This window comes from Antedon bifida, chromosome 11 (assembly GCF_963402885.1).
Source record: "Antedon bifida chromosome 11, ecAntBifi1.1, whole genome shotgun sequence".
NCBI classification, from domain to species: Eukaryota; Metazoa; Echinodermata; class Crinoidea; order Comatulida; family Antedonidae; genus Antedon; species Antedon bifida.
The window spans coordinates 4,949,590-4,965,149 of record NC_136236.1 but is presented as its reverse complement, the minus strand read 5'-3'; the positions used below and the strand labels follow the sequence as shown (position 1 = coordinate 4,965,149).

General features: G+C 32.3%; 1 protein-coding gene across 1 annotated transcript; it reads left to right on the top strand.

The window, feature by feature from the left end:
* Window positions 1-1,311: 1,311 nt before the first annotated feature.
* LOC144856353 (uncharacterized) lies at window positions 1,312-12,565 on the top strand. Its single transcript, XM_078714341.1, has 11 exons — window positions 1,312-1,447; window positions 4,521-4,626; window positions 5,437-5,685; window positions 8,355-8,477; window positions 8,799-8,879; window positions 9,211-9,306; window positions 9,449-9,490; window positions 10,317-10,496; window positions 10,632-10,919; window positions 11,349-11,420; window positions 11,656-12,565. Exons 1-11 carry the CDS (start codon window positions 1,364-1,366, stop codon window positions 12,411-12,413), a joined length of 2,079 nt encoding a protein of 692 aa, XP_078570467.1. The 5' UTR covers window positions 1,312-1,363; the 3' UTR covers window positions 12,414-12,565.
* Window positions 12,566-15,560: the final 2,995 nt, after the last annotated feature.

The following is a 15,560-nucleotide window of genomic DNA, read 5'->3' as shown; positions in this document are numbered from 1 at the left end:
GTCGCATAATATTTATTCACTTTGACCAAAGATTGGATCGAAAGACCTGAAAAACTAAAATTTAAAGCAAAAAAATGACTAAAGTCAATGTGTGTTTGGTTGAATTTAACTGTTTGTTTTGTCTTTTTATAAGTGACAAAGATATTTGTTTTATAACCATCATCATCATTTTTCTTGTTTTTTGGGGGGACAATGAATTTTTAAATAAACATACATTTTTTAAAGACGTTATAATACGTTTTTACATATCGTCAATATAGACAATTTCAAGAAGCATCTTTTAGTTAAATAAACATGTTTCTTTTTTTTGCCAAATTAATATTCGATCCAATCTTTATTCGAGTATAATGATTTGCATTTAATTGATGTACTATTTCTGACTTGTTGCATGTATGCCTAATTATGTTGTCTCCTCCCACGACACAATGGGTTTCGTAAGATAAAATGCAACCTCATCGTTGTTGGTCGATCGTTTCAACAGAAATAAAATTGTCACTCCGGTTTTGTAGCGGTAAAAAGAAGACACTTGAATGTTTAGGCCTATACTAACAGGAAGTATTCGAAACGTCACTGACAGCCGGATACTTAGTATCACGTATAGGCCTATAACAATTTTTTTTACAAAACGACGTGCGCTGACTAAGAGTGAAATTGTATTAGGCCTAAAATGCAATTTCCAGTATTTTTTTTAATAATAGAAATTATTATATAGAATTGAAGCGTTTTATTTCAATATAAGTTTTAAAGCTTGTTATACTTATACACTTTTCATACAATGTACACTCTATAACTGCCAGTTGAAATAAACATTTTAAAAATTAATGTTATCTGCCAGTCTCGGCCACCATTAGGCCTAGACTTATCTACATTTTAATTCGTCTCATTGTTTAGTCTGTTTATTGTTAAGCCTAATTAATTTTAGGAAATGGTGGCCTTATGTATCATGGATTCCACCGTAAAATAGTATCTTTTTGGATTAATAATGAGAATAAGAATAATATTTTTTTTTTCTTTTGTGGTTCATCACCACCTTTATTCATTCAATGTTTCATTACATAATCTCGAAACATTATAATATTGTATTTTAACCAATGAGCTTATAATTTAACGCAATACATATAAATCAAACAGCAAATTCTGACAAATATGACAGTGTTACATTTACTTTGCGGTTGGTCATTTTGGCGTTTCATACGTCGGGTTGAGAGAGAGGGAGACGTCACACCGTATTGTGTCATCATCCGCCGCGCCGACATCCATCATATCATGAGCGAAGATGAGCTAGATATAGGCCTAGCCTAGGTACGTGTGTGTCGACGTTCTTGTTTATGTGATGAAATCCTAAGCCTTTAAGTCGTATTAAATGGAATTGTCATATTCCACTATCCCTATCCTATTTGTATTTATTCCATATTCAATAATTTTAGCGAGTCCAGTTCATCTTAAGGTAGGTGTAAATAATCATATCCGACCAAACTAGAGGCTAGGCCTACTAGGCCTAGGCTAGGGCATAGCGTAGGCCTAGCTAGCCCTTATTAAGAAAGGCTCGTATGGGGAAGGACTAGCGTAGGCCTACTGTAGGCTAGTCTTGCCCAATTGGACTACAGTACTAGGCCTACTACTAGCCTAGGTTTAGGTGGGATACTATGGTATAGATAGCTAGGCCGTGGCATGATCAGGTTAATTGTTATTAGTAAGTCAGTTATAATTTTGGCTGAATTTACCGACTGACTTGACTGACTGGCAAATGTTGATGGTTTTGGTTGGGATGGTTGGTACCAAAACTTTGTGTTCATTCGAATAAGATACAAATAGGGGTATTGGACTATACTGTAGGCCCTAGTGTATTAGTTTTATTTCATGATTTATATTGTATTATTTATCATGACTGTAATTGAAAACAAATGTTTTTACTGTATGTGACAAAAAAAATAAAACAATTTTATCAAATACAGTACAGTAAAAAAATACTTTGGATTGCCAATCCATCCCTAACAACATCATGCTTTGTTATTACAGTACTTAATACAAATTCCATAAACAGAGTTTTGTACTAATCCACTTTTAAAAAACCTGTTACACTATTATGCACTTGTCAATTGTATGACCCACTATACGACCCCCGGGAGAGGTGCGTCATGGGTGCGTCATTTACAAATAATTACTGACGCAGGGGTGCGTCAAAAAACCTAGATGGTACGTCACATCAATGAACAAGGTGTGTCAATGTCCGTCACTTTACCACCCACCTTATCATAAACAACATGGTCACAGTGCGTCAAAATGGGTGCGTCATGGTCACCTAAAGGTAAGTCACATTTTTGACGCACGGGTGCGTCATGGTATTCAATGGTATGACGCACATCAGACAAATGACGCACCTCTCCCGGGGGTCGTATAGTGGGTCATACAAACAATTGACAAGTGCATTATATAAAACTATATAGGCCTAGGCCTATATATTTTTTTTAAATTTTGTATTACAGTACACTATTATTAAGTCAGAGTATATTGTGATCTACTGTATTAAATATCAACTCTATTAAATGTCACCTCCGATATATTTATTACATTTCAATGGCACAATTAAATTAATATATTATGTGTGGTAATGTTTCAACAAAAATACACATTAGAAAAACCACCTGGAAAGGAAACGCATTGCTCACTGCTTTAACCTAAGTACTGTTTTAAGAAACATGAATGTATAAAAAACACACAATCATAAATATTTGATAGGCTATTTATTTTTCGAAGCATCAATTATGAAAAAAAAACAAACAAAAAAAACATCGTAGATAACATTACAATACCTATATATAAACTATCCTCGCCATTTATTAAAGATGTATTGTCCCCCCGAAAAATGTCTGTATTTTCTTTTGTTTAATATGCCATTTTAATGTCTCATAATAGTTATCCACTTTGAACAAAATTTGGATCTAAACAAAATTGATTTACCTGAAAACACTCTAATTTTTAAAGCAAAAAAGCGTCAAATTGGCTGCCAGCCAATGGATTTTTGATTAAATTTAACCATTTATTATGTTATTAAATTGAAAACATTTTTTTGTTTTCGTTTTTTTTTCTATGGAACTTTATTAATACTACAAATTAACCTATTCAAAGTCTGATTTATAATATTGAATGGTTAATGTATCCAATGAACTATAAATCATTAAATGTTCAGTTTTTTGGAAACTTTCTGTTGACTGATCAGCGTTCGAAAACCCAACCCAACCCAATGTAGTGTGCGTTGTATAATAATGTTCTACTCAGCTACCAAAATTGAAACGCTGTTTTAAAGCCTATCCTCCTGGCCTTAAAGAAGAAACAGATTATTCAAAAATATTTAAAAAATTTGACATTAGAAAAGTAAAAATAATGAATTTTTTGTTGTTGGAGAGAATATTTCATTTGTTAAAAAATTGTAATGATTGCCTTCTAAATTTGTTTCTGTTTAAAGTTATCTTTATGATTACAATTTCACAAACCTTGACCTTATTGTGTGTCAAGTTAATTTTAAAAAAATTCCTTCTAATTGTTCGTTATGACCACAAGATACACAAGGAACATTTGTTTAAGCTTTAATAGAAATCCCTAATACTGTATGCAAAATGAACCTGTTTTAAAATACGATTTGATATGAATGCACAATTCTTTGCTGAAAAATTGCGTTTGCAATAAAACTGGTCTGCCGGCCAATGGCCAGTTAAATGCGTGGCAGATATATACTATATACTGTAGTCAAATAATGAGTCTGCTTGGCCAGTTAAAATGTCAATAAAAATCTGATAAAATAACAATAATTTTACTTAATTCACCTCTTCACAATTTCCTTACAAAATATTTAACACCTGAACTACTGTATGTATATTATGATTTCTTTTCACGTTTTAATGTTCAGGAATGTTCATATTTTGGTTGTTCATTGGAGGTCTCCCTAATGTATACACCCACATTCTGTGACCAGTAAAAGAAGTGTCTAACGGGAGACCTCTGTACAGTAGAATTTTAATTTTCTGTTTAATATTTTTATACATTGTTCTTATTAAAGTTTTTGCTGATTTAAATACAGTAGAACTCCTCGTTACGACACCTTGATTTAGGGTGACACTTTTCATGAGCTAGGGTCAATGTACTGTATAATACTACAGCCAACCTCTATTCAAGGGACACCCTGATGAAAAAGAGACATCTTGGAAGGTCCCAAAGGAGTCTCCTTAATAGGGGCTTATTATTGAAACTTTCAGAAGATCAGGACTTTTTTTCAACTCTTTTAACAATCATACATTACATAACACTGTAATTAACAGCAACATTCCATGGGTATTTCCTAATTGATAAATTTATTATGATGACTCATTCCAATCATAAAATCTGGTTCCAAAGGTCAGATAGTGGATTTCTACTGTACTACTAATAATAATTCATCAAGCTTTATTTGAATTTTGACAAGTTTACTATAAACAATGTTTTGCCTATGTCAATTACTTATTTTTATTTTGGGTTACTTACAGGTGAAAAGAGCAAACATCTGCGATAATGTTGAATGCACTCCTGGATACCAATGTTGCGAGGGAGGTAGAGACGCTTGTGGTGGAAATGAGTGTGAACCATGTATAGGTAATTTGATATACAATTTTATAATCTTATCTAACATTTCAGATGGTTCCTCCTGTTAATATATACCTAAACTAAGCAATTCAAATGACAGTAACCAGTGTATTAAATTGTTTTTACTGGACATGAAGTCTGGAATAAATTCTTCTAAGCTGCTTTCACATCGCGCCCAGATTTGGTCCGGTGCCTTGAAAAAATTATCATAGAAATTGGCTTCACACCAAATTTGTATGATTTTAATCCGTACTTGATTCGGAATTATATTTCTTCACTGAAATCATACATTTGTATTCTTTTGACCAATCAATAGTGATTATGAATGACCTCGCTTGACAACAGATAACCGTATTCATGTTCGATGTGAAAGCATGCACAACGCTCGCAATATTTTCCTCAGGGCACCGGACCGAATGCAGACGCGATGTGAAAGTAGATTATAGTCTACAGGGCTATCCACAAATTATCTAAATTCAGGCTGCCTACTGAAATTTTACACTGGCATTCACATTTACAGTACCTATTTACCTACCTACTTAAGTGCCTACCTTTTGGTAGGTCCATGAAAGTCACTTTCTCTATTTAGTGCTTATTCTTTTAGTTCCATTTGTGTATTACTACTTTTATTTTTTAATCTATCAAGCATAGCTACTGTATCTTTCCTTGTTTACCTTTGTATCTTCTATCTATCACAATTTTCAATTATAATCTTCTATCATTTTTTTTCCATGACCTCTGACAGGATTTGAACCCAAGAATCTGCCAATCATCAACCCCAATTACATTTCTATTTAAATTATTGTCTTATCTCAATAGATGGAACATTCTCATCTGGTGAAGTTGGAGAATATTGTGAAAATTGTCACAATTGTCTCCATGGCGAAGACAAGATTAAGGACTGTACTCGTGAAAAAGACACGGTTTGTGACTGTCCATATGGAAAATACATCACTAATTATGGGGTGTGCAAACCGTGCAACATCTGTGAAGGAGAGGATTGTAAAAAATGTAGCGTAACGACGACAACTCCAAAATCAACGACTAAAAAAACAATAGTAGTACCTGGTAAGTTTCAAAAGGAACTCATTTTCATTGGTCAATCTTGTAACGGACCCCTTGCAGAATATTGACACAAATTGCTTTCCAGATATTTACCGATGTTTACCAAAACTGATTAATAATCCCAGCCATGCATCATTGTGACAGGGTCTTCTAACAAATCCCCATGTCAGACACCTCACAAACATTACCCACTGTCCAAGAGGACCACAACACAACCGCTCATGAAATAAACGCATTTATTTTTTTAACATAACTCCTAATGCCCGTACATTAGTCATGGTGTACCACGATCCAACCAAAATGACAAATTGGTTTAATAAATTGTAACCTTTCATAGCCCAGAATAAGGCTAGAAGATGTCAATTTTTGTAGCTGCCCTACACATCGATTAACCTAATTGTGAGACTTTGTAACAGTTAGAAAGAGAGAGTATTGCGTTTCATGTCATGACACGATCTTATCATCAGAGCAGCCACCCTCACGAACCCTGGCGGCCATACTGAGTTAAAAAACATGTGAGAGGTTACGGTCAACAACAGAGTATCGCGTTTCATCTAGGTCTTTATTAATGTCGGCAGTCCTTTTTAGCGACCGACTGAAAGTTCTGATACAATATTTAGAATGAAGTTTAACTTGGGAAATTTCTATTCATATTCTGTGTCGAGTACAGTGCAGTAGGTAGTTTAGTTTTTTACCAACCCTGAAACCAGTTTTAGAAGTACTGGGATGGTGTCGAGTGTAGATTAAATTATATTTATTTGCCGTTCAATTCATTTCAAGGTAAATTTTTTTTATATAAATGACAATAAATTTACTTACTTACTTAAACATGCACAAAGGAAACAATGCGATTACAAAATATATATTTTCGAGTAACTTACAACTTGGTCCTCCGCCAGTCAAAATTAAGACATTAATTTTCCCACCTTGAATGTTACTTCACAAAGAACATGATAGGGTTATTTATTATTACAAACTTCAGAACGTAGGTTATTGAAAGTTGTTTATTGAGGTTATGAAGCCAAACAACATAAACTACGAAGCCAACAACATAACCCACGTTCAGTATTTTCTTTAACTGTACTTCAGTTAACTGTAGTTCCGTTTACACTGGATGGTACTGTACTAATATTTCGGTATCTTTTATTCATCAAATAAGTATATACATAAAACAATTCATGGCAGTATAAACTGAATTGCGAACTGAGTAGTTAAATACATTATACAAAATATACAGAATTAAACAAAATGAGCAAAATGAAGATTAATACAATAGTTAAGTTACGGTACATAGTCAATTAATTAGTAGAAAAATATCTTTAAAAATATATAATGTTTAAATGTATAAAAATAAATAAATTTAGTTTTCATTTTCATTCTTTTTCGTTCATTCATTTAGTAATTTAACCATTGATGGTATAGGGGAGCATTGGAATCGTTTAGTTCTACATTTATATTCTTTGTATTTAAGTGATTTTCGCATATTCATGTTATGTGTTTTATTGTTTAGTGGGAACTATTCACTAAATCTATTGTTTTGTACACATTTGTGAGCAAAATTGGCACAAAGCAGGTCACGGCAGTCTGACAAACGTTCAAAGCCTAACTCAGTCAGGGCCGCATCGTATGATGTATAGTTCTCATACCCTATTATACACCTACAAGCCCTTTTCTGGACGCGTTCAATCAGGTTGGATTGTGCGTGGGTTATACCAAAATGCCAAACTGGGGCGGCGTATTCTAAAACGGGTCTGATGTAGACCTTAAATACAATGGACAGCTCTTCCTTATTGAAACCACAAGTCTCAACATGAATAGTTTTTGGTTCCCCTTCTTAACTATTTCATTTGTATTGCTCTCCCATCTAAGATTATTATCAATCACGACACCTAGTAATTTGACTTTATCAGCAAGTGGTAACACAGTACCATTAATTGTGAAATTCCGGTCTGGAAGTAAGCGGCGGCCAAAGAAAACTTGGAATATTTGGCATTTGGCGGGGTTTAGTTTCAATTTGTTATCGGACGCCCATTGGGAGAGTATATTGATGGAATTTTGAATTATACTATTCTCCCATGGCTTAATTTTTTCCCCTAAGGTAAGATCGTCAACATACTTCCAGACCGGAATTCCAGCTTCATTTGACCCATCAAGAGCGTTATTAATAACGACCAAGAATATCAGAACAGCAAGTAGGGTTCCTTAGGGAACACCCCCAGTAAAGATGACCCACTGCGAATATACGTCTTTGTATTTCACTCTTTGGCGTCTGTCAATCAAAAAGTCAATTATCCACTTCAACAAGGAGGCAGGGATATTGAGATCTAATAATTTAGACACTGCTATAGTGTGATCGACCAGGTCAAACGCCTTGCTAAAGTCAGTAAGTACCAGAGTGCAAATATTACTTGCCACATCAGTATTGGAAGCAAGAAAATGGTAGATGTGTATTAGGCAGTGGGTTGTGGAGACGCCCTTTTGGTTTCCATATTGCCTAATGTCTAGTTTTGGTTTGATGGCGTCAATAGCTATTTGAGTTACTTTGCGTTCAGCTATTTTAGACAGGGTGGGGGTAAGAGAAATGGGCCTAATTGCACAATGTTATAATTAAGTATCAGCACTTATTGGTATAACTGTTGTTTAATTTGATTTCTCTTGGTTGTTCTTAACAGGTAAAACCAATGCAAGTACCATCACAGTTAAAACCACTGCAAGTACCAACCAAGTAACCAATCCTCAGACGGAGAATTCTTCATGGAGGCATGTGTATCTTGTGCCCATTATTTGCAGTCAATGTAATGCAATAAGATTTTTTAATTATTCTATCCCTAAAGCGATTAAATTTTTTATTCTTTAAAATTGAAACTACTACAAATATTTGCTAATTTTCTGTTATAAGCCTAGGTATGGTGTTTTGATAACATAAGCAATATGTACAAATTTATTGTTTGCCATTGTCTTAAGTTCTTTATCAAGAAAATGTTTTGTCATCGTCATCTGTGAATTAATTTAACAAAAGCTATGAGGAAAATGAAATCAACCTTTCCAGAGAACTGTTGAAGACTCTGTAGGATTTTTTTATGCATTGAATGCATGGTAAACTTTATATTTTTTAGTGTTTGTAGTTGTTGTTATTTACATTTGTTGTTGCTGGACTGATTCTAACAAATTCAGAAAACACTGTTACATATTTTGCGGTAAGCTATGTTTTTATTCAACAATTAAATTCAATTATTTTTTAATTGAAATTTAGTTAGTTGCTTACACTTTTTTGAAATATCAGACCTTAAAAATGTACCAAAAAAGGTGACAAACATCTTCGCGTTGTAAGAATACAAGAATTATCAGCGCCTATCATTAAAGTTGAACTCGGTTCAACTTTAACAACGATTTTTAGCATTGATTTTTTTTTTCCTGTAAAATCTTTGAATCTAGTTGACTCTATGCACTTCATTGCAACTAACCGGAACTCAACGATTACTGGAAAACAGGCTTAACTAATTAAATTTAAATATATTTTGTTTTTAGGCAAAAAAAGCTTTGATGCAAATGAAGATGCTGATATGGCTAATACCGTTCAGGGTAATGATAAATCTAAAATCACGCTGGTTAATCTACAAACGGGTAAAAAAATTCTTAAAATTGAATAATATCTACATTTTCACTATAAATGGCCAAGTATATATTTTGGCTTTATATACACTTGAATAAAGGTGCACCTAAATTATCACAAATGTTTTTAAAATATTTGTTATTCTAATTTTAGGTGATAATGCAAGAGTTCATATAGGTGAAAAATTCAAATCAGGTAAAATCAATTTTTTATCATGTATTATGTATAAAAGTGGTTACATGAGGATGATCAAAGTATATTGATTGAAACGTCAAGAAACTTAACAGTTCTTCTAAGAACTATATATGTGGTGTACTGCAAACTTTATATCAACATATTGTATAATAATATTAATAACATTGAAGTATTAATAGTTAATTAAAAGTTAATAATTTAATTGTGGCTATCAAAGGAAGACACATATTCTCTGGACAGAGAGGCCTTAACATAGTCACTGAACGATTGACTCTGAATGGTTCTTTACAATGCATCTTTTAAGATGTGGAAAACAGTGCATACATTATATACAGTAGTAACTAACTTGGTTTAAAACTTTAATAAAACTGTTTCATTGAAAATTATTGAAGATTTAGAAAATGAAAAAAATGATGCTTAGTCATGAAGAGAATATGAATTGAAATTTTCTCCTTAACCAAAACTTCAACCCAGACTGTCTTTTTATGCAGACATAATAATAATAAATACTTTATTTTAACACAGAAAAGCTTGTATCACCACAAAGGTGTTCTTTTTCTGTTCTTCTAAAAGGCCATGATCAACTTAATACATTACTATTAATAACATTATTATTACTAATTTTAAAATAACAGAAAAGAGAACAAAATATATAAACAGAAATCTAGTTTGAGTGTAAGCAGTTTGTTTAGATATGGTGGAGCTTGGTTATGGAATATTTTATACAACATTTTGGCTTCATTGTTATGTAGTTGAGAATTAAGGTTTGTAGACTAACATTATAAGTTAGTATATAATATTGATGAAATTATCTATTATATTTTAGCAATTGAAGATACTGAACAAGAGTGTCTTGTGAATCTTAATGACCGCCTCATGAAACAAAGGAATGAAAATTCAGTGTCAGCAGTTACAAAAAAGAGGTTCACAAGACAACGTTTCTCCAGCTCCAGCCTTACTGATGTGCCTGAAGATCATCCACTAACAAGTGGTAATTGGTGTTACCGTAAGCATTTAATCATGTTATTTAATCGTTAATTTATTAACTATAAACATAATAAAAAAAATATTATTTTGAGAAAGAAAAGAATGTTTTACTTTAAGAACCACTTTTTTAGAGGCTTTGTATTTGTTTGCATAGAGGATAGAACAAGAGTTGATTTGGAACACATATCAGAAATCTCACGACACATTGGGAAAGAAGTAGTAAGGATTGGTTTAACGCTTGGCTTGACTAAAGGTGAAGTGGAAACTATTGAGCATAATTACAAGTCAGATCTATCAAGACAAAATTTGGAAGTATTACAGCAGTGGATGGAAAAGAGAGGTGTTTGTGCTACGAAAGGTGTTCTTGCACGTGCTCTTAACAGTATTGGAAGACCCGAACTTGCATTAAATCATTTATGGACTGACCCAGAATGGAAACAAGGTAATTATTTTTAATTTAAATGTTTGTTTAAAGATGCATTGTCCCCCTGAAAAAATAATTCTTAACTACATTTTTGTTGAATATGCCATTTTAATGTCACATATTAGTTATCCACTTTGACCAAAAATTGGATTGGAAAAAAATGTATTTACCTGAAAAAACTGCATTTTTAAAGCAAAACAATTGTCAAGTTGCCTGCTAGCCAATGGGTTTTTGGTTGAATTTAACCAGTGAAAACATTTTTTTTCAGGTTTTTTTTTTACGGAAGTAATTAACTTTATTAAAACATTCAAAGTCTGATTTAATTAATCTTAATTTTTCATGTTTTTTGGGACAATACATCTTTAAATAAAGAACAAAATGTATTTTTGTAATAAAATGGATATAATATAAGCACTTTTCACAATATTTAACATTTATTTGATTTAGGGATGTCAATCAACAAATTAACTTTTTGGAGAAGAAGAAAATCTCAGGATTTAAATTCAATTTTCAATAATGGTAAGAAAAATAATACAAGAATAATAAACAATAAGAAACAGTAATACAATACAAAAACAAGAAGAGAAAGGAATGCCATCATTGGGGTCATGATTAGAAGTAAACAATTATGGTTAGTACTTGTTTATATGATGAAATCTTAAATACAAACAGATCCTTCCTCTTGTGAACCCTTGCTACTGTATTTCCCTACAGCACTCCTCTCATCTGTTAAATCTATAACTTCGTTTTATAGGTTATTTTCGTAGTAAAGACTGGACAAAGCAAAGCACCTGGCAAGAAATCTTGGATATCATGTTAGAAAATGACTATGGAAGTTTCAGACAACTAAAATTAGCTTGCGGCACTGTAGAATTACATCAACCTCCCCTTGATAGTATACAAAAATGTCAATATTTTATGTCATCAACTCATGATTTGGATCAAAATGCTGAATGTCTAATGGATTCACAGTTTAAACATCTAAAGCCAGTTTGCGTACCAAATGGTGTGAATTGTTTATTCTCCGCCGCATCTGTTATTTACTACGGTTCAGAAGATCATTTTCTTGAGTTAAAATTACGATCAGTTATTGAATTGACCTATCACAAAGATTACTATTTGAGACAAAAAACACTTAACAGTTTTTTGAAAGCTGAGTACGCACTGACAAAGGTAGAAAAGAATGCCGATACATTATTTAAAGTAAAAGATGTAGAAGCATACTTTGAAAGTTTAGTTAAGAAAACATTAATTAAACAAAACCTGTTCAGCCTGCAGGGAAACTCAATCCACCTGTTTGGTTTAGCATCAGTATTAAAATGCAATATTCAGTCCGTCTACCCTACGATGGGTGCATCGGAACCCAGCCCTTTAAATGTACTTATCACTCCCCGTAAAGAGCAAGACAATCCAGCAACTGTTTTCATTATGTGGTCTAGGCACACACCAATACCTGAAGGTGAACAGTTTGTTTCTAACCATTTTGTCCCTCTTCTTCAAACCAACAATTGACTTCTATGCAACAAGAATATATCATATTGGCAAACATGGCTATATTCAATATACTGGTGTGTTTTTTTTAATTAAAAACTGGAAAAATTTAACAGAAAGTTGTCTGTGAATGTAGTTGTTAATGTAAAAATAACTTTAGTTTTAAATTATTACACTACTGATAAATCCTACTTTTTGGAATATAATGTATTGCTTTTACGAGAAAGATTGTTGGTATGTTAACACATGTTGATTATGTTTTTATATCTTCAGTTATCAATCAGTGTAAAACTCATATTCTTTTGTTTGAATTACTTTTACCATTTCTACTATAGGGTTACTTAACATATGAAAACAGTGATTTTAGCTGGTTTGAATTGAAGTTGTATATAGCTTTTTGCTTATTTTATTTTGTTTCTCCATTGAGATCCAGCCACTGATACCCACAGCATTGTCATAAATATATATAAATCCAAAGGCAAAATACTGAAAAAATGACAATGCTGGGGTATTAGTGGCTAGATCTCAATGGAGATACAAAAAAAAAAATGAAACGATAAAGTAAAACAGGCAGGAAAGTTAGCAGAGCTTTCGGGCAACACTAGCCCTTCATTAGTGCAAGTGAATGTACTTGGACAAGATAGTTAGATATATATCAGGCAAGCGCTGCCTGAGTGGACAGGAATAAAAGAAAACTAGAATTTAATTCGTCACTTTGACGAATTATAGGTGATCATTTTTATCATTTTAATGAAATTAACATTTTTTAAACATGCACGTACGTTAACATACGATCGTAAAAAGCTGATGTACGCCATCCTATGACATGATGCATATACACTTATAGTGCTGAGTTGTACCTATTATGTACAGTATATACTGTATATCTATATACAGTGTAGCATAGGTGAAATTACTGGACCCACATCATGTTCAAATTTGTTGGTATGATGGAATTATCAAAATAAACTCGAAGATGACAATTTCGAAAGATAATGAATTGAGCAAATAAATATAAGGATTGGAAGAGAATTTGATACGTAGAAACGCAATGCGCGCTCATTGAAATTTGTATAACTTCGACTAAAGAAATATAAAAACTACGTTTTAACTTCAACTGGCCATATGATAACATCACAACATCCGATAGGCTTAATTTTTATATGAATTCATATCTACATTTCAACAGCTTTCATAATAAGTTATAATCTTCAAGGTCACCTTTAATTCTGAAGAGCTATTAGATATTCAAATGTATGGTGTAGCTAAAATTACACGACCTAGGTTATTCAAATTTTTACGCGTGATGACGTCATCGAAATAAAAATGTTGAAAACTCATGAGAAAGATAATTAAATGAGCAATCATATACAAAAAATTGAGCGAAAATCGGGCGCAAAATAACCGAGATGCGCTCAGTTGAATGTGATAATCTATGACAAAAGAGAAAAAAACCTAATTTTTTAATTCAAGTGGCCATGTGATGACGTAATACCATTTTGTACGTCTAATGTGTATATACATTTATATCTACAACTCAATGGCTTCCCGAATAAGTTAAAAAATTTAGGGGTCATCGTCCATTCTGAAGAGTTATCTTCATTTAAAAAAAGACATATTTTTCACCATTTTCAGAACTTTTGTGAAATTAATGTGCGCATTTTGTCATTTTTAACATGCTCGTATAGCGTTATTTTAAGTCGGAACGAACTCAAATTCGGTGAATGTACTAAGGATGGTGAGTAGATTGCGATTTCTACAAAAAAATCGTATTTTTACGCTTTTTAAGAATCGCGCGCTCAAAAACGCATTTTTGCGCAGTAATTTTTTGAAACACGCAAATGGCCTAATTCATGCTCTAAATTGATTAAAACTTAATTTTGAGCTTTTTAAATTTTGAACGCGCGATTTTACGCGCATGACCCTACGTGCGCGTGCGTTTTTACTTGCTAATATTTTTACCCTTGACCTGAAGTTTACGTGTAATAAATTTCATTAATATGTGATAATGAATTATGGAGATATGATTGATAATGTGATTTCACAAAATGGCGTATAAATGACGTCACGGATGAGTGATCACGCTGAAAAGCTTATTAGGACTAAGTTAAAGTATTTGAAAGACATTGTGAAATTTTGGTAATCATTGACATTAAACTTTTTTAGATATTTGTTACACAAAATAGTGCCCAGAAACAATAATAACAATAAAGATTTGATACAATAACAATAGGTGATCATTTTATTCTAAATGATCACCTAAAAAACAATAGAGGCAAAAGGCGTGGTGAATAGAGGGTGTAGATAGATATATAGATATCTTGGTAGATATCAACAATTTTGGAATAAAACTAAATAACAGCTTCAATTGTGGTTAATATTGAAACTAAAATTTAGGTAGTCAATGGAGTAATTTTACCAATCTTGGAGTATGTTCCTAATGTTAAGTCCAAAGGGTTTTGGGGTTTTAAGTAGTAATTCCCAGTGGTTTTCTTTGTTTTTGCCAGTTTTGTTGCTCTATTTGACATTGTCTATTGCAATAACTCTGAAATTTTTGATAGCTGATCTATGTTGTGTCATTCTCATACGGAACATGTTTTTTGTTTTTCGACATACTGTTTACCACAAATAGTACAGTATGAGATAAATGACATTTTTTATTGATTTCTATGCAACAAGAATATATGATATTTGCAACCATGGCTATATTCAATATACTGTTTTTTTTTTAAATTAAAAACTGTTGTTTCAAATTAATTAATTAAATTTCAGTATATCACCGGGCAGTTTAGAATTAACTTTCTATGCCTAATGTGTTTATATATATACACTGTATATACATTTAGCACTTGTTTTTCGTAGGGCATTGTCAATAATCAGCTTTTGATTGAGAATGAAATTTACCTTGAAACTTCAACTAGCATACAAGTAGTAGATGTAACTCTAGTTAAGGTTTACTAGAAATTATTTTTTTTTAATTTGATTACTTTTTCTATTACAGTATTAAATAATAAAATCGAAAGAAGTTGGTTTATATTTTCATAATTTATAACACACAAGTTTGCTGAAAGATAATTAGTTAACGAAACTAATTACCTGTATAATGATTTGGGTGGTCAGGGGAAGATCAACTATCTCACAGTAGAGCCTACACATTACAATTTTCAC